This window comes from Alternaria conjuncta (assembly GCF_024043145.1).
Source record: "Alternaria conjuncta strain BMP 0040 chromosome Unknown scaffold_32, whole genome shotgun sequence".
Classification (NCBI taxonomy): domain Eukaryota; kingdom Fungi; phylum Ascomycota; class Dothideomycetes; order Pleosporales; family Pleosporaceae; genus Alternaria; species Alternaria conjuncta.
This window is the reverse complement of record NW_026250121.1, coordinates 159,186-185,055: the sequence shown is the minus strand read 5'-3', so window position 1 is coordinate 185,055 and position 25,870 is coordinate 159,186. Positions and strand designations below refer to the sequence as shown.

Sequence of the window (25,870 nt, the reverse complement as noted above, 5' to 3'; positions counted from 1 at the left end):
CACCAACATGCTTCTAGGCTGCATTAGCGTCAACCAATGGTATACAACACGCATCTAGACGCGCTTGAGAAAGTCGCGGTATCAGCGATAGCCCAGCAGCAGCAGTTATCGTCTGGACTAATACACCGCGACAACGAAAATGTCTCTTTGCGCAAGACGACTGACAAGAGGCGTTCGGCGGGTCTCGGCCGAGCCCTCTGCGAGCTATGCGACGACGCGATGCTTGAGCACGCGTATAACTACACTGGAACCGGAATTGAGAACTGTCAATACATCTTTTCGCACTCGATCAACACCGTTATCATACTCAATCATGTCGAACACGCAAACACGAGCTGCATCCAGCAGCACACAACCGCAATGGACGGCACCGGACACATCATCTCGACCAGTCGCCGTTCTGGGCGGAGGAGTCCTCGGTCGACGAATCGCTGCTTCATGGGTCGCCGCCGGCTATGAGGTCGTGTTGTGCGATCTCAGTGACGAGCAGAGGAACGCCGCAACACACTACATCGAACACCACATGGACGAATTCGCGAAACTGACCGGCAACGCGCGGAAACCAACGCAATTCAACACCGTTAAAGACATCGGAGAGGCGGTCAAGAACGCGTGGTTGGTGGTTGAAGCGCTGCCAGAGAAGCTTCCGTTGAAGATCGACATCATGGGCCAGCTTCAACAACAAGCACTGAAGGATTGTATCCTAGCTTCCAACTCGTCGTCGTACAAGTCGCGGTTCATGCTCGATAAGGTGGACGCGGGTAGTCGGCATCGCGTTTGCAACATGCATTACTACATGCCTCCGGGCAACAACGTTGTCGAGCTTATGACGTGCGGTGAGACGCATGCAGACATTCTGCCGTTTCTGCAAAGCAAACTTCATGATGCGGGTATGACACCGGCTATCGCGCGCAAGGAGTCGACCGGTTTCATCTTCAACCGACTGTGGGCCGCCATCAAGCGGGAGAGCCTGCTCATCATGGCGGAGGGCGTGTCGGAGCCGGAGGAGATCGACAGGCTTTTCTTAACGATGTTCAAGGATAACCCGGTTGGACCTTGCGGAATGATGGATGCGGTCGGATTAGATACGGTTGCGTTCATCGAGAACAACTATGTTGAAGAACGCGGCGGCGACCCCACAGCGCGGGACTGGGTCCAGAAGAATTTTGTCGAGAAGGGCAAGCTCGGCGCGAAGTCTGGCAAAGGCGGTCTGTATCCTGCTGGTGAGACGACGCGGAGCTCCAAGGACGAGAGCGGCCATCACGACAACCTTGCGGCGCCCAGACTGTACTTCCTCGATATTGGCATCGGAGGCAATGTTACCGACTTGCAGAAGATGGCTACCTCCGGCAAGATCATGACTGCTTCAGCGGATGGAAGCAATGTGCGCGAGATTGTGGGTGGCCAAGCCATGCCAGACGGTATCGACGTATCCATCTCAGCTGGTCGTATCTTCTGGACGAACATGGGCGCGTCTCCCGCGAAGAACAACGGCAGTGTCATATCCGCGAACCTCGATGGCACTGACGTCCAAGCCATCATTCCGGAAGGTCAGATCCACACACCGAAGCAGCTTAAGATCGACCACGAGAACAAGAAGCTGTACATCTGCGACCGGGAAGGCCTGCGCGTCCACCGATGCGACTTTGACGGCAGCAACCACGAGATCATCGTGCAGACCGGCGACTCCAGCTCAGCGGAAGGAGAAGACCAGACCAACTGGTGTGTTGGTATCGCAGTCGATCCTCAGGGCGGGAAGTTCTACTGGTCTCAGAAGGGCCCGTCAAAGGGCGGCAAGGGCCGCATCTTCCGCGCAAACATGCAGATGCCTGCCAACGAGACAGCATCATCCCGCTCCGACATTGAACTGCTTTTCGACCACCTTCCTGAACCCATCGATCTAGAATTCGAAGCTGACAGCCAAACGCTGTACTGGACCGACCGTGGCGAGTATCCGCTCGGCAACACGCTGAACAAGGCGTATGTAGGTGCCGAGATGAAGGAGGAGAAAGATGTTGTAACGCTAGCGAGGCACTTCCACGAGCCGATTGGATTGAAGATTGATGCTGTGAACCGGCACGTCTACTTGACTGACCTTGGTGGTACCGTGTACAGGTTCGACATGGACGGAGGGAGGAAGAAGAAGATCTACGAGACAGACAGCGCGTACTCTGGTATCGCGCTTGCGCATCTGCATTGAGTAGATATATAGCCCTGTTGTTAGTACCAGTAATGTAATCGTGAAGATAGAATCAAGGCGACTGCAGTGACGAGATGAAGATGTCGGTGTCTGAGCTTGAGCATTCGCCGACGCACCCTCGGCATCCAAAACCCACCGAGGGTCCAAGCTTCTCAACACCAAAACATTCCGACCACCCCACGCGACAATTGCGCTGCGAACGCCGTCCCTCTCCTTCCACTCCACGCAGGGCTTGACCCCCAATTCCTCCACCACCGTCTCATTCCCCTCACACCGTCACGATGAACACAATCTCCAAGCCCCCAACAATAAAACGCATCTCAGGCCCGAAGCGCTTCCTCGGCGTCCTCGTCGGCATAACCGGCGGCCTCTCCGCCAACGTCCTCCTCGCCTACAGCGTCTCCTCCTTCTACACGCGCAACACAAAATTCGTGCCTTACGACGCCTCCTCCCCCGACCTCACCACAGCCGTCTTCCGCGCGCACAACCCCAACGGCAACCCGCCCGGCTGCATAGACCATGCGGTGAAGCAGATTCCGTATGGGAAGCTGCCGGAGAAGTACTGGGTCAAGGGCGATGGGGGCAGGATATCGGTTGATCAACCGGCTCTCACGACGGATTTCTGTCGCGGGATTTGGAGCGGCGTGGCGTTTAGGGTGCAGAGGAGGTTGTTGGAGAAGTGGTATCGGAATGTGGAGGGTAGGGATAGCCATCTTTGGGATGTGAAGGAGTTGGCGAAGAGCGAGTACAAGGTTGGGACGAAGATTGTGGATCACTTTGAAGTTGTGGAGCATAAGGATGATAAGGTAAGAACTTCAGGTGATCGCATTGGGGTTTGTTGGCTGACTTGACGTGTCTCTAGGTCATCGTTCGATGCGGCGACTCACCACACGTTTCCGAGCCCCGACCCTCCGACGGTCTCTTCTCTATGGAGGTCTCGAAAGACGATGCGGCGCAGATGGCTACCTTCCACCTGAAGTCTGTTTTCGTAGATACGACGCCAGAGGGCAAGGACGCTGGGCCGCAACCTGGGCATATTCAGTGGCTGCATAGGCTGTACACTAAGCTCTGGATGGAGAGCGCGACGCGCAAGTTGATCAAGGAGGCATAGACATGATACCATCGCAATGCAAACTATTCTGGTTACGAAGTATCCTCAGCAAGTGCAAGGCATACTGCAGTCTCCTCACTTTACCTCTCACATCGATGCGCGAATCTAGGCTTTGCGCGCACAATGTTGGACGCATTCCATCATGAAGTCCAAGAGGCTTAGATGATCGGCGTGCGGAGCTCACCCCGCCTGTTCGGCCGCGATTCCAAAGAGCGGCGCAAAAGCAAGTCTCATGGTAGCTTGGGCCAGACGTGGGGATCAGTCATCGTGACATACGTCAGCGGATCGGCGTGCGTCGAATAGCCGGTGCCCATGCCTTCCAATCATGACGGTCCGGAGAGGTGCCTTCACAGTACCATACTTGAGATGCTTAACTTCGCCCGCTGTTTCAATCTGTCGCTCTTCCACTTCTTCCAAACCTCATTGCTAACCGCAACATCTTCGCCCTTCTTCTGCGCCTATCCGCTGGCTACGATATCCTTACCTTGACACCAGACCAGAACAGGTACCATCTCGACGACCACCACCTCTACCGCAACCCTCACAACACCTCATCATGGGCGTCATGAGCGTAACCTCCTCAACAATATTCAACTACCCCCCCGAAATAATCTACGACTTCGTCTCCAACCCCTCAAACTGGGGCCGCACCTACGCCGGCAGCTCCGGCCTACCCCCAGGCCAAAACCTCTCTCTCCCTCTCAAAGTCGGCGACGTGTGGACCGAAAAAGTCGCTTTGCCAAACAACACGTACCACCCCAAATGGGTAAATCTTCCCATGCAAAACAGCTCCTGAGACATAAGCTGACTTCGTACACCACCATCTCAGATCCTTGAAATCGCGGACCGCGGTCGCAAATTCGCGTTCCGGCAAGTCAATGACATCGCTGCTAGGGAAGATGGAAGTGGTGGTGTACAGGGGTACTGTTGGATCACGTATACGTTTGTGGAAGCTGGGGTCGGGCTAACGTTGTTTACGCGGAATTTGACGTGTGAGCTTGAGAAGGGGGTGGATGTGCCGGAGGATCTTTGGGTGGCGATGAGCAGGCCGAGTGGGATTGACAGGTATCATGAGAAGATTAAGGAGTTACTTGATGAGGAGATGGGTAAACATAAGATTTTGTCGGTTTGAAGTGGGGATGATATTAAGAGGGGTGGTGGTTGGGAATAGGAAGATACCTAGGTATCATATTCTCTACACTTTCTGCTCCGCCATCCATTTCTCAGCCTCCTCCTTATACTCCTCCCTCCATCGAGTCAAGGGTGGCCGCTCATTCACGATATCCCCAACACTCCACAACATGCGCTTCTTGTCCGTCTCCTCCGTGACCTGGTCGTCGGGACAGATGATGTAGAATTTCTTGGCTTGCATCTTGGTGTACATGTAGTCAGCGACCTGGTCGGCTGACCACGCACCTTCCGGTTTGGCCTTGGTAGAGCCCGGCTCGTTCCCAGACTGTGATGTGCGTTAGTTGTTGCCGATGAACAAGAGCAACACGACTTACAAGCCCAGTAAACGTCCACCCCGGAACCAACAAATGCACCCCAACACCTGCGTCCTTCAAATCATAGCTCAAATGCTCAGCCAGCGTCTTCACAGCCGCTTTACTAGCATTATACGCTGGATTACCAGGTGGATTCGTGATACCCTGTTTACTTCCCGTAATCACAATCGCACTTTCCCCCTTCCCGTCTTTCCCCGCTCTCTCCTTGAAACTCGGAACATACGCATTCAAGCCATTTACCACGCCCCCTAGATTCGTAGCCAAGATCTTGTCAAAGTAATCTTCATCACCCCACGTTCCTTTTCCGCCGATGCCGGCGTTTAGCATAAGGAAGTCAACGTCAGTACCGACTTGTTGGCGGATAGACGCCCAGTCGGAGCGGGAGGAGACGTCCGCTTGGATACATTTTACGTCGCCGGAGAGGTTCTTGCGTGCGATTTCGAGGGAGGACTGGTTGAAATCGACGATGGAGACGCGCATTGAGTGTTTCAAACAGAGTTGGGCGACGGCGTAGCCGACGCCGGATGCGCCGCCTGTTATTAGGGCGTGTGCTGAGGGGCGGAATACGGACATGCTGGAAGTATAGAACCCGGAGGCTTGATGTAGTGTATATTGAATGTGTTCAATGGATTGCAATGGGAGAAGGTTGTGGTGTCGTGGTGTCGTCTTCTGGGAATACCGAGGTGATGTCATGCGGGGTTATGATATCTCCGAGGCGGAGCTAGACGATAATGAATTCACAGTCCTTGGTCTGAGACAACTCCAGTCCCCGTCCGCTGACGATTCCGACCCTCTCATAGCACTCACTATGAGTCTTTGACTTGACCAATGCGAGACAGGCAACCCGGCGTTCAGAGCTCGTATCGTAGGACCAGGTCTCTATAACCAATAGCACCACACTTACAACAGTCTCTATCAGCTCGATATCACTCGTCATGTCGAGTTTTGCTGCCTTCTCTGGTGCCTCAGAGTCCCGGTTCTCCAGGAAGACATCGTAGCGGGTTGCTTCAGACACACGATCTGTGCGCATCAGGGTCGCTCCTATTGTCGGCCCGGATATTTTCAATCGCCCATCTCGAACGTGTCCGTAAGGATTTGCGGTCTGTGGTGTACATGTCACATCTATCACCCGACAGACCCATACTGTGGACTTGGCCACTGGATTCTTTTCTCTTAGAGCGACGGCTGTAAGTGTCGACGCCCAAGACCACGTGGGCGCCGCATATTGCAAAGGTCTTGGAAGTACCCATGGACGGTCGATCACTCCACCTACAGTCTCCCACAAGAGCGCTTCAGGGAGTTGGAATTCCCACAGACCGGCTAGATATCTGCCCATCAATGGCAGCGCAATTTCGTTAGCGATTCCAGAGATACCAGGAAGTCGATCGGTGCCGAAGGTTAATGCCCGCTGAGAATACTCTCTCACGACCTTGTTCCATGAGCTGGCACGTATATCAGGGTCTATCGATGCCACCGCGGCGGCGTAAGAGAGCTTGAAGGTATCCAGTTTTGATGTCAATGGATTGTCGAAATCGACTTTTGCTGATGGGTCGTCGAATCTGATAGTTTGACATTCACACCAAAGTTGTTCTTGACATTCCCACATCATCTCTTGATCGGTATAGTGGAGTATTCGGGACGCAAGCAGTCGCTCTTGAAAGCACCACGCTCGATCCAGAAGAGGCATGGTGGTACTCTCTGCTTGCCACTCAATGATTGTGCGGTGGCTAATCTGTCGTTGTACATGAAAGCTACCGTTGGGTGGGTCTACGAGGTCGTGACTTGGGTCCCTGGGACGAAGACAACCATCGTCACCGTTCTTCGAGCTTGTCGCAGCAACGACCACGTAGGCGTACTTGTAGACCGATGCCATACGGGCGGCCTCTTTTGCCCAGTCCTCACGATCGTCTTGTACAATGCACAATGAGTCTATCCAAACATATGGAATGCCGATGTTTCTGGTAATCGTGACAGCATCCTGGAACGTGTGAGTGAGCTCATTCCAAGGAATTCCGAGTACCCGCGCAGATAAATTTCCTCTCAAGAGTAACGGCATGGCTTTCCTACGCTCTTCTTTCACGCCCCATGTGTGACTCAAAGCAACATATCGGGCGCCGGCTGACATTTCACTCGAGTGGCACAATTTTATGTCGTTTGAAGATGAACCGACCCAGATGAGCCTCGTTGGTGTCGTTGAGATATCTTCTTTGGAGAAGCATTTTGGGTGTAGAGTGTCGCATTGTCTGATCCATTCTCTCACTGTGCTAAAACATGCTTGAGAGGCAGGGTTAGAGGAAATATGCCCTGCTGGCTGGATGTCTGAGAAGGCAGGTGGCTTCTCTGAAGAAGGTAAGCGAATGACGTAGGTGCCGTATCTCTTGTGGTGTTAAACGAACCGGGGTTGTTGTAGAAATACAACTCCATGGGCAGGCTCCCTGACTTAGTTGCCATGCCTGTATATTGTACCAACACCCGTAGAGGTAGCTCTGGATCGTTGCGGACGTGAACCCTGAGACCCGGATCGGGCTCGTACTCACTAAGCGTGGCTTCGGTGGTTCGCTGAGGGCGGTAAGGAAGGAAGGTGTACTTCTCAATGCCATCAAGAAGTAGTTTGCATCTAATGCAGCCATTGTGTGCAGACTTGCGGATGCTTGACAGAGTGTTTCCCCCCTGGTGAAAGCCATAACTCCAGCCGCAGGTGTCAGGTTCTGCCTGATCTGACCACAGGGGCGCGCGAGGTAGCGTCGGCGTCATGTCGCGGTCGAAAAGCCGGAGTGTCCGTGAGACGTGGTGTATAGTGTTTGAAGGGGCGGCATGAGATGTGGTGGGGTTCATGCGCCTGCACTCTGCAAAAGACGGCAGGCGCGATTGCAATCTGACAACAAGCGAGAGGATCAAGCATAGCCAGCTTACGTGCAGCGAAGATGAGTAAGCGAGAAGTGCTTGTTCTACAACTTCCACCAGCCACTGTCTATGATTGTGGAGCGCGTTGTACGGTTTTGTGCGCTATGTCTCGTGGATACGTTGCGCCTTCGAGCCTGGCAGGCAAGAGATAGCCCGTAGCCTGGAGCTATACACGTCTTACGTCGACTCACTGCATCGACGCCAAACTCTACGAATACCTCCTGGTTCGATCATGAGCAACACCTTCATTGGGATGGAGGCCTTCGTATGCGCCAAGGGAGATTCTTTGATGAGCGCCAGGTGTAGGTGTTGAGCACGTTCCATAATGCATGATTGCGTCATCGCCGAAGAACCCACCCACCCCGAGCCCGAGCCATCGACACTTGCCTTCCTCCTCTACACTATCTAGGTACCTTTTCGCTCATGCACTTCCATCGCGCACCCCCCACTAACAAGAACGAAGCTGCTCAAACTCTGTCTCACCCTCGTAAGGCTGCAAATAGTTATTTGCCAACCACTCGTGCGTCCCCTCAACCACGCCAAAGTTGAACGCGACGCGGCTCTTTCCACTCTTGTTGGCTTCACTAGTATGCACAAGGTTTCCATGCATTAGTATCAATGTCCCAGCCTTGACCTCGAGCTGCTCGAACACCAGATCTCCGTTATCATTTTTCTGCGGGATCGGGGTAGTCGTCGATACACCGTCTACAGTAGCATGCACGGGCTCGTCTAGCTCCACAAACTCAGGCAGCCCATTCTTATCCCGACGACACCGTCGTGTAACAGGCCGCGATCTATGACTACCTGGTACGACAGCCAAGCATCCGTTTGCGGTGGTTGCATCTTCGAGAGCGTACCAGAAAGTCGGGGTGATTAAACTTAGGGAGGACGGAATCAGGGTAGTTTTTCACAATTATGCTAAACACGCAAGGTCGGATATATTTTTACGATACGCGTTCGTGTATTTAACATACAGTGCCGCCTCGTACGAGGTACGAAATGCACCGGTACGCTGCCGCATACCATGGTATAAAGATGAGACCTGTTGTACCGCCAAGACGATGTAGCCTTCTCATAGGTAGATGTTCAACTCCTTCTTTCTACTGGTTGATCTCCTACATGTGCATGCGATAAGATGTGTACGTTTGTATTAAGATTACGAACAGTAAGAAAATGGGTATCTACAGTAATTTTACTTCCCCTTCCTCACTCTCAATCTTTTGACAACTCTCCACCCAACATCAAACCTCGCAAACCTCACGCCTTCCCACCATCACCAGCAGCGCCCATACCCAGCCCATCCATCGCAGTCTCAAACCTCTCAACCCCCGGCCTCTCCACCTTCTCCCCCTCTTCCGCCCTCTCCTCCACCACACCATCACTAAACAGCCCCGCCCCAGCCCCAGCAGTAAACCACCGCTCAACACCCGGTCTCTCCTCCTTCAAAACTTGTTCATTCACGCTCTCCTCCTTCAAAATCCGTTCATTCACACTCTCACTCTCACCCCCCATCACCATACTGCCCAATTGCTTCTCCTCATCAACAGCCGGCGGCGTACTAACATTCAAACTCGCAAGCGTAAGCGTACTAGCATTAACATCCCTCCCATCCGGGCCATCAACTTTCAAACTAAACGGATACGCGATACCGCCAGCCGTGGGTCGGGTAGTCAAAGTATCTGTTTCGGGAATGATGGTGCTGGAGTTGTCGGGGTTGTCGGAGACGATTATGTTGGGTGGGATACCCATACCGATACCGGGCTGACTGAGTTCGCTTGTGCTTGTGGGGGAGGGGAGGGGCGAGGCAGAGCGTTCTGGGGCGAGCGTCGTTGCGTCGGCGAGGCCCGGGGTGGGTAGGTCGATCTTGATCTTGGAGAGGTCGTCTAGGGGAAGACCGGTTTGGCCTTTGTCGGTTACGGCGGAGTGGCGGGAGTGGGAGCGCGAGCGTTTTATGCCGGGGGTGGTGAGGTTGTTGGCGCGGCTGCGGGTTGGCTTGCTTTCTGTTGTGCCGTCGGTGGGGGTGTTGGCTGGATCTTGGGCGGAGGTAGAGGGTTCAGTGTCGGGGTTCTGGTCTGCCTTTTCTTCTCGGACGATCTGAGGCGTGTTAGTAACGTTGTCGTGGCTGACGTTGAGAGTGAGTGCACTTACAGTAGCTGAGTCATGCTTACTGCCCCATCCAGCCCACATCGACATACCCCAACTCCTCTTCTTCGCCTTCTCGGCCTTCATGCCCTTGATTCTCCTACCAGCCAAGGCAGTTGGTGGGGGTGTCTCGCCCTCGAAGCCTTCGAAGCCTTTCTGCATATCCTTAATACGCTGCTTCTGAATCTTGATCTTCTGCTTGGAGAACTTGTTGTTCCACTGAGATTGCGCCTTCATCCATTTGCTGACGGGTCCTGTCTTTGGCACGCCCACGTCAACGCTAGGGATGTTCAGTGCAACAAGCTCTTCCTTCGGGGGGAGTGCATAGATGCGCCCGTGTCGATCGATGCGCTGGCGGATCATATGGCGCTCGAAAGGAGGAATCGCGTCACCAGCTCGACCAACGCGTGCATCTTGAGCGGCTTTCTTCTCGGCTTTTGTGGGTTTGGGATGTTTGTCCGCGGACTTGGGGTCGTCTGACGAAGAACCGGAACCAGCCTTGTCAGATTCAGACGAAGTGCCTGAATCACTGCTCATGAAGGAGATGTCGTCATCGTCGAGGATGTCGATGGACTTCTTCTGAGCGCGTGCAAGCGCCCAAGCGCCGAATTGGGCGATACTGCGGTACATGTGCTTTGCTGGGCGGGTGAAGCTGAGCGTAGGTGCGACGTGACATAGATCATCCCATACCTGGAGCTGAACGTTCGTAGGCCTGTAGCTGGCGGCTTGAGCTTGTATGGATTCGGCGGTCTGGTTGTTGGAAGGTGGGGGTATGTAGGCCAGCGGTTGCGCAGCTTTATGCGCGAGGTAAATCTGCTCGTCTCTGAGTAGCTCACCACCTCCCGTTTGGATGAGTAGAGGTGGCAGCCCTCCGAGTGTTGGCTGTAGCACTGGCGACACCAGAGGATGTGTCAAGAGATGATTCGGGGCGTACATCTGGATCTGGTCCTTGATCTCGACGCGTTCATCTTCGAGCTGGACTGATAGCTGGCTCTTGGGTCCAATGCTGTATTTACCATTTGACGAGATCCAAGTACCCATGCCTTGTCCTGTAGCTGATGGATCCGCGGCCTCTTCTAGAGGTGGTCGATCTCCAGATTGGACGGAGTAGCCTCGTACGCGCTCAGCTTCCGCCTCCTTCTTTGCTGCCTTGTCCTCCGTCTTGTCGGAACTGTTCTTCTTCTTGACCGAGCCCTTGAGGGATGTTTCGATGTCCAGCATATCGTCTGCGTTGGGAGGTGCTGTATGTGGTCAGTAGTTGCTCGTCGACACGGACACGACCAACTTACGCCAGCTCATGCTCGGCTTGTGGATGAAACCGTGCGAGGGGATGTAGTCCATCTTGCTATCGCCACCCAGACTGGGGAAGCTGTGTGTCAAATCCACCCATGGACTGATCAAGATGGCACCTGCGGGCAATGGTATGCCTTGGTCGCGCATGGTCACGAGCATGCTGAGTACCATGCCGCCACCTGCCGAGTCGCCAGCGAGTATAATCGTCGTAGGGTCGTGCTTTTGTTCGAGAAGATAGAGGTAGGCGGCCAGACCTGGAGGTGTTAGTATTCCTTCTTCGACATCGAGCAACCCACTTACAGTCGTGCAGACCACAGGGGAAAGGAAACTGAGGCGCGAGTCTGTATTTGGGCGCCAGCACCCTAGCTTTGAGCTTGCGCGCATGCCGCTGCATCTGATAGCGATGCTCGTCGACGCTGCCAAAAAAGTATGCGCCGCCATGAACATAGAGCATTATGCGGTCGCCTTTGGTGATTGCCAGCTGCTTCCTCGCGTCGTAGTCCTTGCGCATCTCGATCCACTCGGCCTTGAGTGTTGTGCCTTCGCGTCTCCACTGCCACCAATTCGTTCCTCCGACTGCCTTGATGCCTTCTGGCCCCAATTGTGCATTGAGCAGTTCTGCTGAGCGCTGTAGTAGAGTCGCAGAAACCTCGACTACATTTACGTGCACCCAGCGCGGTACTGGAACCCATTGCGACGTGAAGGCTTGCAATTCGTCGACCGTGTGGAAGGAGGCATAGTGGAGAAAGCGACGGATGAGCTCGAGGCCTTCGTGGTACGAGATGTGCGCCGTGGGCTTTTGCGCAAGCGGTCGGCGATTGAGGTAATGCGAGAGATATGTCTGGATAACCGTGGGCGTCACAGCCGCGCCCACAGAGATGGTGTTGACAGGCATCGCGACTCGGGCTTCAGGGGTGCGGAGCTATCCGAGGTGGCGTAAGACGCGCCCGACTACTGTCGCGTAGAAATCTGAATGGTGTGCTGAGAATCTGCCACTGCCGGAAATAACGAAAACGCGTTCTAACAAAGGAAAATGTATGAGTTGTGAAAAACACAGGGAAAGCTTCGTGAGCCTTAGGGGTTGGGAGTGGAGATGGTCCCCCGGATTTTCGGTGCACCTCCCAACCCCTGCACGACCCGCCTGTACGACGTCATCGAGACCCTTTTCTACATTATCCGAGCGTGTGAACCACGAGATGGCAGTTGATCGTTACCATGCCCGGCGCTCAGCATCAGCTCGACAGCGTCGTCATCAGCAATTTATCAGCCATCATAATCCAATCCGGCACTCGATCGTCTAGAGGACAGGTGACCACAACGCGATACGAAGCTCTGCTTCAAGGAGCAGGACTTTTTTCAGTCGAACACAATTGGGTCGAGACTATTGTACACCCTTTCGTTATATTCTGAGGTAGCGCTGTTTCAAGAACGCAGTCAAGTTGCGGCTGCCCAGATAGTGTATGCCGGTACGTCGTACAGCCCTTGAAGCACTGAGGTAGGGGCGGTATAGCATGCATGCATCATCTCTGGTGCGACAACAAAAGCATTGCGGTTGTCGAATTATGAAGATGACATGGAGATCTTTCACGTGTTGCCGGAGTTGGCCCGTGGGCACGTGCCGTCCGAATCGGCGCTAGCTTGTCAAAGGCTTAGTCATTTCCATTCCGTCCCAGCGTTGGAGCTTCCATCATCCTCGCGCACCCATTTCACCCATTTCGCCGACCAACGGCTGTCATCAAGACAATGGAATTGATCGCACCACTTACGATACCGAAATTTTTTAGCGTAATAGTAGAGCCGATAGGTGCTCTCGGCGCCTACAGCGCAGCATGCGGCGGGTTCACTTGAGCGGGGCCTCTGCCACGTCCACAACCAGGGTTTGCAGCGCGTCTATTTATCCTGCATCGACCTGACTCAGGCACATACCTGAACTTTCGGCAGGACGGGAGTCACCGTGGCCTCCCGCTGTCAAGATCTTTGTCTCAGATTGCTGGCTTTCCGCCGGGCCGACGCGAGGGCACCTGAAGTCAGAAGGCAGACCTCTGGGCGTGAGTGTAATCCGCTGAATCGGAACATGGCCTTCCAAAGACGTCTCTCCTGACCTCTGCTCGAAAATCATATGCGCGTGAGTGCACAAGGAACCATGCAGCTAGAGGCCCGAATTGTGCGCTGCACGCGCATGCAGGAGACGTACGTACTCCGTATCCTATCTGGTCTCTCGGTGCGCGAGGGTCCTTCCCATTGGGCCCTGCCATACGATTCGGGATGTTCCAGCGTGCAGCCGAGCATCGTTAAGGGCGTTGGATAGCACCAGTGACATGCCCCAGATAGCTGACACATCAAGCACTACTCCAAGAACATCGTCCTGCATAACGCCGCCGTGTAAGCAACATGAGCCCGACGAAGCGGAAGTATAATGGGTAGTTTGAACGCAGGACAGGAAGATTCACTTCGCATCATCTTTCTCTTGACAACTGCTTCAAGTGTATACAACGATTAGACAATATGATTGCCGAACACAAATCCACCCTGCTTGAGCTGGCCAAGGAAGTCCAGCAGTTGACCACACAGATCGTCGCCGATTTGACCGAGAAGAAGGTGCCAGAGCCCTCATTCGCCATCGATTCAGACACCATTCCCGAAACTCCGGAGCACATCAAGTTGCGCGATAGTCTCAATGATGCCGCTCGTGACCTACTCCGTCTTGTCAACGGCCCCAGGAACGATGCACGAACATTCGTGTGCTATCTATATGATTTGGCGGCCTGGCAAGTAGCATGCGAGTTCAACTTCTTTGAAGCTATTCCAGAAGATGGATCAGCTACCACCAAAGAGATTGCCGAGAAGGCCGGCATGGACGAAGACCGCGTCGGTCGCTTCCTCCGTATGCTGTCCTCCGATCGCGTCTTCGAAGAGGTTGAGCCGGATGTGTTTAAGCACACGTCAAGAAGCGTGCTCTACTTGAAGGACAAGCAGTGGCGCGATGTCATGGCCTACCAGTGAGTGTTTGGTCAGCCTTTCACAACTGAATCTAATGCTAACTCGTTTGAAGATTGGATGAGTTCTTTAGGGCAGCTTCGGAGACCTCGGAAAGCATCAAGGAGTCACCAACAGTCACTGATGGCAAGAGAAATGCCTTTGTGACGCGACATGGCACCGTTCTCTTCGATTACTACAAGCAAGATCCCAAGCGAGCAGCTCGCTTTGCCAGTGCAATGGCGGGAGTCTCAAGGCGTGAGTTATTGATACCCTTGTACAAGCTCATAACTAAACAATACAGTTGAGAGGCATTTTGACAATCTCAAGGAGAGCTTCCCATGGGATAAGATTAGTGGCCGAAAGGTCATCGATGTTGGAGGTGGAAGCGGCCACATGAGCGTCAATCTTGCTCGGGTATGCGGATACGATGCCGAAGACACTATGCGCGTTTTACTGACTATGCAAAGACTTTCCCCAACCTGGAGCTCATCGTCCAGGACTCGTTGACCATGCTGTCATCTGCATCACAAAACGACTTCTCGGATCTCAATGGCCGAGTCACGTTCATGCCACACGACTTCTTCACCAAGCAACCTGTATCGGGTGCAGCGGCGTATCTCCTGCGGTACATCACTCACAACTGGAGTGACGAAGACTGCATTCGCATCTTCAGAGCACTAGTCCCTGCTTTGGAAAAGAGCCCGGCCGGGACGCCGATTTTGATCAACGATGTGGTCATGCCAGCCCTTGGTGAAGCCTCTCGATACACGGACAACCGCATGCGCCAGGTCGATCTCATGATGATGTTGATGCTCGGAGCCAAACAACGGTCGGAGGAACAATTCCGTCGTCTCCTTTCAGATGCCGACCCACGCCTCAAGGTAAGCTTATCAGTGAGCGGTATACAGGTGGCGCGGTACTGACTTGTCTCGCAGATCAAGGCCATTCACGGCAGAGGCAACATGAGTTTGATTGAGGCGTACCTCGACGCTGAGGGCGCTCCCGCAGCGCAAGAGTCGGCTGATGTCAAGAGCTCGGTTGCTGAGGATGACGCCGAACAGCTGCAGGGAGAACCCGCTCAGGAAAGTACCAAGCGCACTGCGTCTCGCATGTAAGGAGAGTCTCAACGATGTTATTTCCGATGTAGCATTCATTTAATCTAGCCAATCGTTGTGAAGTTGGGAGGAGACGACCTCGGGAGTCAGGCCATGTACTTGCAGATACCTCATTTGGACGAACAACACGTATCTTGCGGCTACCCTTCCCTTCAGAGAATTGACTGCAGGTTGTGAGTTCTGCGACTGCTCGTATCGGGGCGTGCCTGCTGTGGCGCTTGCTGCCAAGCGGTTTAGCCTGAAAATGCCCCTCGTCACCACCTGCGCGCGCCGAACCTCAATCCTTCCATCCTCATCCACCCCACGCGTTCAGGCCGACATGGCACCGCAGCCATGTCACCCGACGCGCGCAAAATTTGTTACACGAACAGGAACGAAGCGCGCTACAAGCAGCGGTAACCTTGCTATTCGATGACGGGCATGCACGCGCTCCACTTCGGCTCGTCTATAACGGGGCAGCTCCACACCACTTCGGCTCATTGTGTACTCCCTTGCAGTTACACACAGCTGCAGGATCGCATTCATGGGTGAAATCCTTCGCGTCATTCCTAAACGCCATGCATTCTGCACTTGTGCAGGCTACACCGCTGCTTCCTGCTCCTTCGGGGCGGCACGCTTGAGGCGTTCGGGTGGCTTCCCATTGCCTGGTGAAGTCCCGTGATAGGCTGTTGCCGTTGTCACTGATTCCGACGTCAAGAACGAAGCTGCTACTCCACCACTGATCTATCTCAGGCCGAAGCTCTCCCGCCACTACCTCTGGTAGCGACCAACAACTAACAGCCACGTAACAGCATAGATCGCGATAGTCTGATCGTTCACCTTACTCAAGCGAACAAGGTCCCAAACAAGTGGCTACGCATGCATGACCTTAGCATGATGTCTGTTCTGGGAATCGAGCGGCAATAGCCTCCACAGCCTTTCCCGATTTGGCCAGTATTTGTCAATAACAGGATGGAATTCCGAAAGAGCAGCAACCATTGGGCAGAGAGAACTTGGAATGCAGATATGGACGTCTCTTTGTGTTGTCGACGGATGCGTCTGCGCAATGCTCGTCATGGGCTTCACGACAACCGAGTGCGCGAAGGATGCGCTACTGATATGCCCTGGCCTCATGTACTGTACGGGAGCGTTCTCGTCTCTGTGCTTGATTACTAGGCAGTTGGTTTACGCGTGGCAGAGGATGCGATTAACACTGTGCAGCTAAGCGCGTCAGGGAGGGCCGCTTTCCGCGACGTACGCAAAACCCCAGTGACCAGTGTGGCTCCTCATCGCCGAACCTCGTCTGGGGGTATCTCGTGTCGATTAACAAGGGCTCTCCTGATCCTACCTTTAGAAGCCTCTTCGATGCCATCTTATCAATGGCCACATTGATCAGCTGCGTTTGCTTCAACATCTTTTCGTGCTAAGTCGTCCACAAAGTTCAACACTTTTCATGATCTCTCACGACAATGGCGTATGAAGATACCAAGCCAATGCCCATTGCCATTGTTGGCTTTGGCTGCCGATTCCCAGGCGACGTTACCAACGGCGAGAAACTATGGCAGATGTTGGTCGAGAAGAAGTCGGCTCGCACCGAAGTACCTCTAGACCGCTTCAACGTTGATGCATTCTACAACCCCGATGGGGATCGTTTCGGGACGGTAAGCTTACGCTATCTATCGTACGGACCGCTTTGCTGACCCAAATCTAAGTGTAACAACCGCGGCGGGCATTATCTCGCTGAAGATGTCTCGCTTTTCGATGCGCCGTTCTTCTCGATATCGCCAGCCGAGGCCATGGCCATGGACCCCATGCAGCGATTACTGCTAGAGGTGACATACGAGGCATTAGAGAACTCAGGAACGCCACTAGCTCGAGTGTCCGGATCCCAGACTTCATGTTATGTCGGTTGCTTCACAAAAGACTACGAGGAGATGCAACGGCGAGACATGGAGCTAGCACCCAAGTATCAGTCAACTGGGGCTTCGCAAACGATGCTTTCGAACCGCCTGAGCTACTTCTTCAACCTGAAGGGGCCGAGTGTGAGCATAGATACAGCCTGCAGCAGTGGACTCGTTGCAGTGCATCTGGCGTGCCAAAGCCTGCGCACTGGTGAAAGCTCCATGGCGATCGCAGGAGGAAGCAACCTCATATTGAGTCCTGACATTCAAATCGAGATGAGCGACATGCACTTCCTGAGCCCAGACTCGATATCGCACGCCTTCGATGATCGAGCCAATGGCTATGCGCGAGGAGAAGGTGTTGGCGCAATCATACTGAAGCCACTAGATCTGGCTATACGCGACAACGACCCCATTCGAGCCATCATTCGCGGCACGGCTGCCAGTTCAGACGGACGAACGCCTGGCATCACGATGCCTTCGAAAGACGCGCAGGTCGACCTTATACGCTCCGCATATCGTGCGGCAGGGATCGACGTAAGCGAGACGGGATACTTTGAAGCGCACGGCACAGGAACGGCTGCAGGTGATCCTATAGAAAGTGGAGCAATTGGCGAGGTGTTTGCCACAAGCCGTCCCCGCCGCATCTCTGCGACAACCGAGCAAGTCGTTCCTCTCTCCATTGGCTCGGTCAAGACAAATATGGGCCATTTGGAGGGAGCTAGCGGCATTGCTGGACTCATCAAGGCCATTCTAAGCGTCGAGAAGGGTATGATCGCACCCAATCTCTGGTTTCAACGGGGCAACCCAGCGATCGACTTCGAAGGATGGCGGGTCGAAGTGCCCACAGAGCCTAAAGAGTGGCCCCTTGACGGTCTGCGGCGCGCAAGCGTGAACTCCTTCGGCTACGGTGGAACCAATGCGCACGTCATTCTTGACGATGCACATCACTTTCTTCAACGGTATCATCGCTCGGCTCGTCACAGAAGGAACGATTCGGGTTTCGTCAGCCCTATGAGTGACGAATCCTTCAGCAACACACCAAGATCGCGTCTCTTCCTCCAGTCCGCCAACGATGAGCGAGGTCTTGTCCAGATGGGCCAGGACTTGTCGAAACATCTTCAACGTCAGGATGTCTTCAACGAGGAGCAGCTACTTGATAATCTGGCGTACACTTTGTGCGAACGTCGATCACAACTTTCCTATTGCGCCGCGATTGTTGCGACGGACAAGTCCGATCTGCAAACTAGATTGCAGCAAGTACGACCAAGCTCCGCTAGTGGCGCAGTACCACCGCGAATAGGCTTCATATTCACTGGACAAGGTGCTCAGTGGTGGGGTATGGGCAGAGAGCTACTCCACTACCCAGTCTTCCGGAAGAGCCTACAACGATGCGAGTCTGTCGTGACGGGGTTAGGTGCAGAGTGGTTACTGATGGAAGAGCTGTCGAAGGACAAGTCTAACTCACGGGTCAACGAAGCAACGTTTAGCCAGCCACTTTGCACTGCTCTGCAAATAGCATTGGTGGATTTGCTTGCATCGTGGAACATTTGTCCGCAGCGTGTAGTTGGCCACTCCAGTGGTGAGATTGCTGCTGCATATGCCACCGGTGCTCTGAGCGTTGAGTCGGCGATGACTGTCGCATACTTCCGAGGCTTGTTGTCGCCCAAAGTCAAGAGTATGGGCCTTGAGGGACGAATGATGGCGGTTGGCCTATCCGAAGATGATGCGAAGACCGAGATTGCGGAGTTGGCTGACGGCCTCGGTAAAGCTGTTGTAGCTTGTGTGAACAGTCCCCGCGGCGTCACCATCTCTGGCGATGTTGCTGCCATTGAGAACTTGCAGAAGGTCCTGGAAACCAAAGGCGTCTTTGCGCGACTGCTTCAAGTCGATACTGCGTATCATTCTCATCACATGCAGGCAATCGCGGAGGAGTATCTTGCCCGTCTCCAAGAGACAAAGGTTGCGACAATCAAGGCCAATGGGCGGATAACGATGTACTCTTCCGTGACGGAAGACGTGATCAGTCCAGACCAGCTCGGTGCCGACTACTGGGTATCGAACCTCGTCGGCAGCGTCCGCTTCTCTGGAGCGTTGGCTAAGCTATGTACCTCGGACTCACAAAATGGCAAGAATGCTGTGGACATTCTGCTGGAAGTTGGACCACACGCCTTGTTCAAACTTCCAGTCAAAGAAATCCTCGACGCTACATTCGATCAAAAACCGCAGATACAGTATCTTTCCACTCTGATCCGCAACAAACCCGCAGATGTTACCGCACTCGAAGCGGCCGGCCAACTATTCGTCCACCGATATCCGATCGATCTGCACGCCATCAATTTCCCGAACGAACCCAAGCAGCCACTATCCGTGCTCACCGATCTGCCCCAGTATCCCTGGAACCACACTCGTCGCTACTGGTGGGAGTCGCGCCTTAGCCGAGACTACCGTTTCCGACAGTTTGGTAGGACCGATATCTTGGGCGCACCGGTCAACGACTGGAACCCAATGGAGCCCAGGTTCCGCAACTTTATGCGCCTGCGCGAGCAGCCGTGGCTGCGGGATCATGTCGTTCAGTCTGATGTGCTGTTCCCGGCGTGTGGGTATCTGTGCATGGCTATTGAGGCGTGTCGGCAGATGTGCAAGATCTCCCCGTCTACCTTCCTGCCGCAGGGTGCTAGTAGTGCGGCTGAATATCGACTTCGCGAGGTCAATATTTCGAGAGCGCTCGTTGTACCGGAAGCTGATGAGGGGGTGGAGACTTGTTTGTCGATGAAATGCAACACCAGCGCAGATGGGTCATCTTCGGAGATCTGGCATGACTTTCGTATCTTCTCCTACACTGCAGATGGAGGTTGGGTTGAGAACTGCCGTGGCTTAGTCTCGGTATCAGGTCAAACTACCTCGGACGATCAGCTCGCTCAGGATTGTGTCAAGGATTGGAACGCCTCGTCTTCAGCTGGCGCAGACAAGATGGACGTTCAATTATTCTACCGCGGTGTTGACGCCACTGGCCTTACGTACGGACCGATGTTCCAGGGTCTTAAAGAGATCAGCGTCGACAGTCGGAGGCCTGGTAAAGCTGCCGGAGTGGTTGAGGTCACTGACACCAAGTCTGTCAATCCGAAAGGATATGAGTATGACCGACTGCTACATCCTGCTACTTTGGACACCTTCTTACAGCTGGGTCTGGCTGCGCTGGGTGGTCCTGAGCTCAAGCAATTGAAGGGCGCCATGGTACCTACGTATATCGAAGAGATTTCCGTTTCCGCCGATATAGCAGCCCAGATCGGTGACCATCTCAACGTCGTAGCGAATGCTCAACGTTGCGGCTCACGACAAGCTACTGGCGACATATTCGCGTTGGACCCGATGACTTTGAAGCCAGTTGTTCTCATGGACGGCTTCAAGTTCGTCGCCATCAATACTAACACTGCATCTGAGGAGCAAGTATCACCACCCAAGCACTGCTACAAGGCGGTGTGGGAGCCAGACGTTGAACTTATCGATCGTGAGCATCTCAACCGCGAACTGCAAGCAGCACCGAAACCAGATAACCGTCCGAAGACTGTCAGAGAGCTGGAGCTGCTTTCTTACTACTTCATCGACAAGGCACTGCAAGAAGTCACGGCGGACGAGAAACCCACAATGTTGCCACACCATCAAAAGTTCTATCGCAACCTATGCGAGCTGCGCGATGCGGTGCTAACGAAGATGCATCCTCAACAGACAGATGAGTGGCAGCAGCTACACAGTCTGGAAGTTGCATCGAAGCTTGAGACCATGGTAGAACACTACCGCAATCACGAGACGGCTTACGATGGAAAGCTTCTTGTCCGAGTCGGTGAGGCCCTGCCAGCCGTCTTCCGAAAGGAGGTTGAGCCACTCGCCCTCATGACCCACGAGAACTTGCTTGAAGACTACTACACTACCGCTGTTGGCATGCCAAACACATATGCTCAGATCTCACGCTACACTACTATGCTTTCGCACAAGTACCCCAATCTGGACTACCTCGAGATTGGGGCTGGTACCGGCGGCGCGACAGTCCCGACATTGAAAGGCTTGAGCGGCTGCGAAGACCTCCACACATACCCTCGCTTGAAGTCGTACACCTACACGGACATCTCATCCTACTTCTTCCAGCGCGCCGCGGAGAAGTTTGAAGACTTTGCACAGTTCATGAAGTTCAAGAAGCTGGACGTCGAGCACGATCCAGAGACGCAAGACTTCAAGCCAGCTTCTTACGACGTAATCGTTGCGGCGAACGTACTTCACGCCACATCAGACATGCACCGTACCATGACGCATGCGCGGAAGCTTCTTCGACCAGGAGGTAGACTTATCCTTCTTGAGATGACCAATCGTCTACTCGCTGCTTCAGTCATCTTCGGCACCTTGCCTGGATGGTGGAATGCGTCTGAAGAATGGCGAACTGGTGGACCTCTGCTCACTGAGAGTCAATGGGAGAACTTGTTGCGATCCACGGGGTTCAGTACTCTTCAAGCAAGTAGTCCAGATGTCTTGGATCCGTTGGAGGAGGGTACAAGGCTGATGATTGCGACTGCGGCTGAAGCAAAGCCGACTCTATCGAACGGTGTGATTACTCCGCCAGAAAGACCTCGCTTCGTTATCTTATGTGCCGACTCACGCATCCGAATGAGTAGGATGGACCTGCCGTTGGCTCTCAAGAGTAGACTGGAGAAATCTGGCTTCCAAGCACAGCTCGCGACACTCTCCAAGCTTGGCCAACAAGATCTCGCTCGTACCATTTGCGTTAGCTTTGTCGAGCTTGAAGAGCCCCTCTTGGCTGATCCCACTTCAGAAGACATCAAAACCCTCCAACACATCGCCGACGCATCGGCGGGTCTGATCTGGGTCACACGAGGCGCGGCGTCTTCGGATGTTGAACGTCCTGAACTGGCCGTGTTCCAAGGCCTGGCGCGTACGTTGCGAGCTGAGAATGAGAGCTTCAAGTGCGTCACAGTCGATTTGGATGCCAGGACGAATCTACCTGCTCTGAGGGTCGCCGAGTTGCTTCTCGGCATCTATGAGAAGCAGCTCAGTACTGAGAAGAGCGCTGGTCTGTTCGATAGCGAGTTTTTCGAGCAGGGTGGTGTTCTTAGCATCAAGCGTGCGATTGAAGATGAGAAGTCGAATGAGTTCCTGGTTGGTCGGACTGATGCGACAGCTTTACAGCCGCAGATGGAGGGCGTACTCCAGGAGGGTCGTCCACTTAAACTCAGCAATGTCAACAAAAGCACATCAGGCGTGGCCGTATTCGAAGAGGATGTGCGCTTTGCGCGACCCATGCAAGCCGGCGAGGTCGAAATCGAGGTTCGCGCTACAAGGCTCAGCTCCAGCGACGTCGAGATGCTGGATGGAGATGACTACGATGGCAAGCTTGGACAAGAATGTGCGGGTGTCGTCACAAAGCTTGGCCATGGAGTGTTTGACCTTTCGGTTGGCGATCGAGTGGTAGCATGGTATCCAGGCACGTTCGCCACCCAAGTGCGCGTGCCAGCAGCCTTTGCGCACACAATTCCCGATGGCATGGCTTTTGAAGTCGCAGCTACATTGCCCCAGGCGCATGCGACTGCTCACTATGCGTTCAATCACGTCGCGCATCTACGATCCGGCGAAACCGTTCTCATCCACGAGGCCGCAGACCCCGTAGGCCAAGTTAGCATCGAGACGGCCTCAAAAGCGGGCGCAAAGATCTTTGCAACCGTGCGATCCGACGAAGAGAAGATCTACCTTGCCAAGACCTATGGTATTGAGGAAGCTCGTATCTTTTCCAGCCTCGATCTCAAGTTTGTCACTGCGCTTCGGCGCGCGACAAAAGGCCGCGGTGTTGATGTCATCCTGAACACCCTAACTGGCGAGGCATTGCAAGCGACGTTCAGCTGCATCGCGCCTTTTGGCAGATTCGTAAACCTCAATGCACCGGGGACTGGTCGACTGGAAATGGCACCATTCGGCCGCAACGCATCCTTCTCGTCGGTCGATATGGCGTTGCTGTATGCGCAGAAGCCCAAGCTTGCGAGTCGAGCATTCCATGGGGCTATGAGCGCTGCCACCGAGATGAAGGCACTCGAACCTAGCGCTGGCAATGTCTTGCCTTGGTCCAAGCTGAACGAGGCTGTCAAGATGTTGCAAGATGCGAGTCACAATAAGCAGGTGGTAATGGTGCCGCAGGCTAACGACCAAGTTCTTGTAAGCCACTATTCGTGTCGATGTTGAAGATGCGACTAACAAGTTTCAGGTTGCCCAGAGACCCCCACCCGCTACCTCCTTCGATCCATCAGCTTCCTACCTCCTCGCTGGCGGTCTAGGCGGTCTAGGACGAAGCATCTCGCAATGGCTCGTCACACACGGCGCGAAACACCTCATATTCATTTCCCGCTTCGGTGCAGTATCAGAAGAAGCGCAAGCATTCGTCGAATCTCTCCACGCCTCGGGTGTTCGCACTGCCATCTTGAAGTGTGACGTGTCCGACGCACTCGACCTTTCCAACCTTCTTTCCAAAACCCTGCGCTCCTTCCCACCGATCAAGGGTATAATACAAGGCGCGATGACCCTCAACGACTCCCTCTTCAGCACAATGACCTCACATCAATGGACTTCGACCATCCTCCCCAAGGTCCACGGCTCAAAAAACCTCCACGAGACCACTTTATCCCAGCCACTCGACTTCTTCGTCCTCCTCTCCTCTCTCCACTCCTTTATCGGCAACCCCGGTCAAGCCAACTACGCCGCAGGCTGCGCCTACCAAGTCGCACTAGCCAAATACCGCAACGCGCTCGGTCTGCCAGCTACAGCCATCGACCTTGGTATCGTCGGCGACGTGGGCTATGTCGTTGAAAAGAAGGTTCAAGGCCGCAAAGTGCAAGTCCAGGAGTTCAAGCACATCCAGGAGAAGGAGATGTTGGCGCTGATCGAGCTGGGTATCCGCGAACCGATGATGGGACATGTCGTCACTGGTCTTGATTCAGACCTCGATATTAGTAGCTTGACCGACGCAGAAGAGCCGTTCTTCGCACGAGATCCTGTGTTGAGTCACTTGCCGTACCTGCGCCCGCATCTCAAGATCGATGCGCCTGCTCAATCGTCAGATGATGGTACGACGACTACATCGCTCTCGCTTTCCGCGCAGCTTTCTTCCAGTCCGTCTGCGGAGCTAGCTAAGGAATTCATCCTCGCGGCGCTGCTCAAGAAGCTGTCGCGCAGTCTGATGATGGATGTATCGGAACTCGATGCCACGCGTTCGATGAGCAGCTATGGGACGGACTCATTGGTGGCTGTTGAGATTAAGAACTGGATTCAAAGGGAGACGAAAGCTACGGTTAGTGTGTTTGAGATTCTGCAGAGTGCGAGTATTGGGGGGTTGGTGGATGGTGTTGTGGGGAAGTTGGGGTTGGGGTTGGGTGGGGTGTAGGCTGTGGTGGGGGGGTTTGCTTGGTGAGGTGGCGCTAAAACAGTGTGTTGAGTGGGACGGTGGCGTTGGACTGGTACATGTTCTCTTAGCTTTCATATGTATTTTCATTGTTGATGCAAGTAATCGTGCGTTCGTTTCGTTTGGAAGGAAATATAGCATTATATTGATGCTTTTTGTTATGACTACAGAGCATCCAGAAGGTACTCACAGCGAACTTATCGAACAAACCTTATGCTCCTCCACCACTGTACTCACCTCGCAGTCACATAACATAGATCTCGACAGGTAGAGGCGCATTTGTAGCTACCTAGTCCATCTTTCCCATCCAGTTCAGCACCCACCAAGGTCCTTATAGTCGTCTAGCACGACATGCTATCGCGATGTCTTCTCACTACCACGCCTTTCCCAGCGGCCAATCTAACCATGGAATTAACGCAGTTTCCAAGAAGTTCGCCATATGGGCGCGGAAGAACCGCCCGCAGTAGATTGAGGAGAGCATTTTGCGTCGCGAGGGAGCTGGCATTGTCGATGAAGCGCTCTTCAGGGAAATTAATAGTCACTAGGATAAATACAATGTAGGTGACGTTAGTTTAACAGACTAATTAGTTTTATCTCCGCGTCTAACGTTTCTAACTACGCCGCGTATAAGATCGTAAAGTACGCGCGTGCTAATCTAGATAAGAAGCTATACCTTACTTACACTAAGTACGCTAATACAAAGGCTAAGAAGAAGCGTAAATTCTAGACTAGTTAGCTAAAGGTCTTTATTACTATATAAACTTATAGCTTAGCTATCTAGAAGCTTATAAAGATATATATTAGTAAGCCTTAACTAGTTACTATTACCTCTATAGCCTTTTAGAGCAAGAATATTTAGTATATTCTAGAGCTATTAGATATAGATAAGTTTAATATAGTTCTTTTTATTAAGATCTTACTAGATACTAAGACATCTCTAATACTTATCTTAACTAGAAAATAGTTTCTAGATATAGGCCTAGTTATCTTAGAGAGTAACTATCTCTAACTTCTATCTATTATTAAATTAAAGAGTAAAAACCTCTTTAGCTATATTCTTAAGATCTTACCTTTTAAGCGCTCTATTAAGGTTTAGTATAACTAGTAAATTATTAATTTTATTTATAGCTACTATAGCTATCTCTAGATATATTAATCTACTTTAGTAATAATAGCTAGAAAGAGTAGTAAATCTCTAGATTAATATAATAAGTCTAAATTAGTAGACTTCTATATAGATTATAAAAGACGTATATAGTAACTCTAAATAGATACTAGATAAAGA

The 25,870-nt window shown here is 53.2% G+C and overlaps 7 protein-coding genes across 7 annotated transcripts; 5 read left to right on the top strand and 2 right to left on the bottom strand.

Annotated features, from left to right (window-relative positions):
* Nucleotides 1–313: 313 nt before the first annotated feature.
* J4E85_011280 (uncharacterized protein) lies at nt 314–2,200 on the top strand (the record flags this gene model as incomplete). Its single annotated transcript, XM_051475483.1, has 1 exon — nt 314–2,200. The coding sequence occupies one exon, from the start codon at nt 314–316 to the stop codon at nt 2,198–2,200; it is 1,887 nt and encodes a 628-aa protein (XP_051320771.1).
* Nucleotides 2,201–2,481: 281 nt separating this feature from the next.
* Nucleotides 2,482–3,311, top strand: J4E85_011279 (uncharacterized protein; the record flags this gene model as incomplete). The annotated part of the gene is made up of 2 exons (XM_051475482.1): nt 2,482–3,006; nt 3,063–3,311. 2 exons carry the CDS (start codon nt 2,482–2,484, stop codon nt 3,309–3,311), a joined length of 774 nt encoding a protein of 257 aa, XP_051320770.1.
* Nucleotides 3,312–3,867: 556 nt separating this feature from the next.
* Nucleotides 3,868–4,148, top strand: J4E85_011278 (uncharacterized protein; the record flags this gene model as incomplete). Its single annotated transcript, XM_051475481.1, has 2 exons — nt 3,868–4,077; nt 4,101–4,148. The coding sequence occupies 2 exons, from the start codon at nt 3,868–3,870 to the stop codon at nt 4,146–4,148; spliced, it is 258 nt and encodes an 85-aa protein (XP_051320769.1).
* Nucleotides 4,149–4,506: 358 nt separating this feature from the next.
* Nucleotides 4,507–5,846, bottom strand: J4E85_011277 (uncharacterized protein; the record flags this gene model as incomplete). Its single annotated transcript, XM_051475480.1, has 3 exons — nt 4,507–4,767; nt 4,817–5,349; nt 5,624–5,846. The coding sequence occupies 3 exons, from the start codon at nt 5,844–5,846 to the stop codon at nt 4,507–4,509; spliced, it is 1,017 nt and encodes a 338-aa protein (XP_051320768.1).
* Nucleotides 5,847–8,977: 3,131 nt separating this feature from the next.
* J4E85_011276 (uncharacterized protein) lies at nt 8,978–12,050 on the bottom strand (the record flags this gene model as incomplete). The annotated part of the gene is made up of 4 exons (XM_051475479.1): nt 8,978–9,814; nt 9,869–11,103; nt 11,152–11,409; nt 11,456–12,050. The coding sequence occupies 4 exons, from the start codon at nt 12,048–12,050 to the stop codon at nt 8,978–8,980; spliced, it is 2,925 nt and encodes a 974-aa protein (XP_051320767.1).
* A 1,610-nt stretch (nt 12,051–13,660) lies between these two features.
* J4E85_011275 (uncharacterized protein) lies at nt 13,661–15,249 on the top strand (the record flags this gene model as incomplete). Its single annotated transcript, XM_051475478.1, has 5 exons — nt 13,661–14,154; nt 14,208–14,389; nt 14,436–14,548; nt 14,602–15,015; nt 15,070–15,249. 5 exons carry the CDS (start codon nt 13,661–13,663, stop codon nt 15,247–15,249), a joined length of 1,383 nt encoding a protein of 460 aa, XP_051320766.1.
* A 1,448-nt stretch (nt 15,250–16,697) lies between these two features.
* Nucleotides 16,698–24,567, top strand: J4E85_011274 (Type I Iterative PKS; the record flags this gene model as incomplete). Its single annotated transcript, XM_051475477.1, has 3 exons — nt 16,698–16,889; nt 16,941–23,345; nt 23,395–24,567. The coding sequence occupies 3 exons, from the start codon at nt 16,698–16,700 to the stop codon at nt 24,565–24,567; spliced, it is 7,770 nt and encodes a 2,589-aa protein (XP_051320765.1).
* Between the last annotated feature and the right edge of the window lie 1,303 nt (nt 24,568–25,870).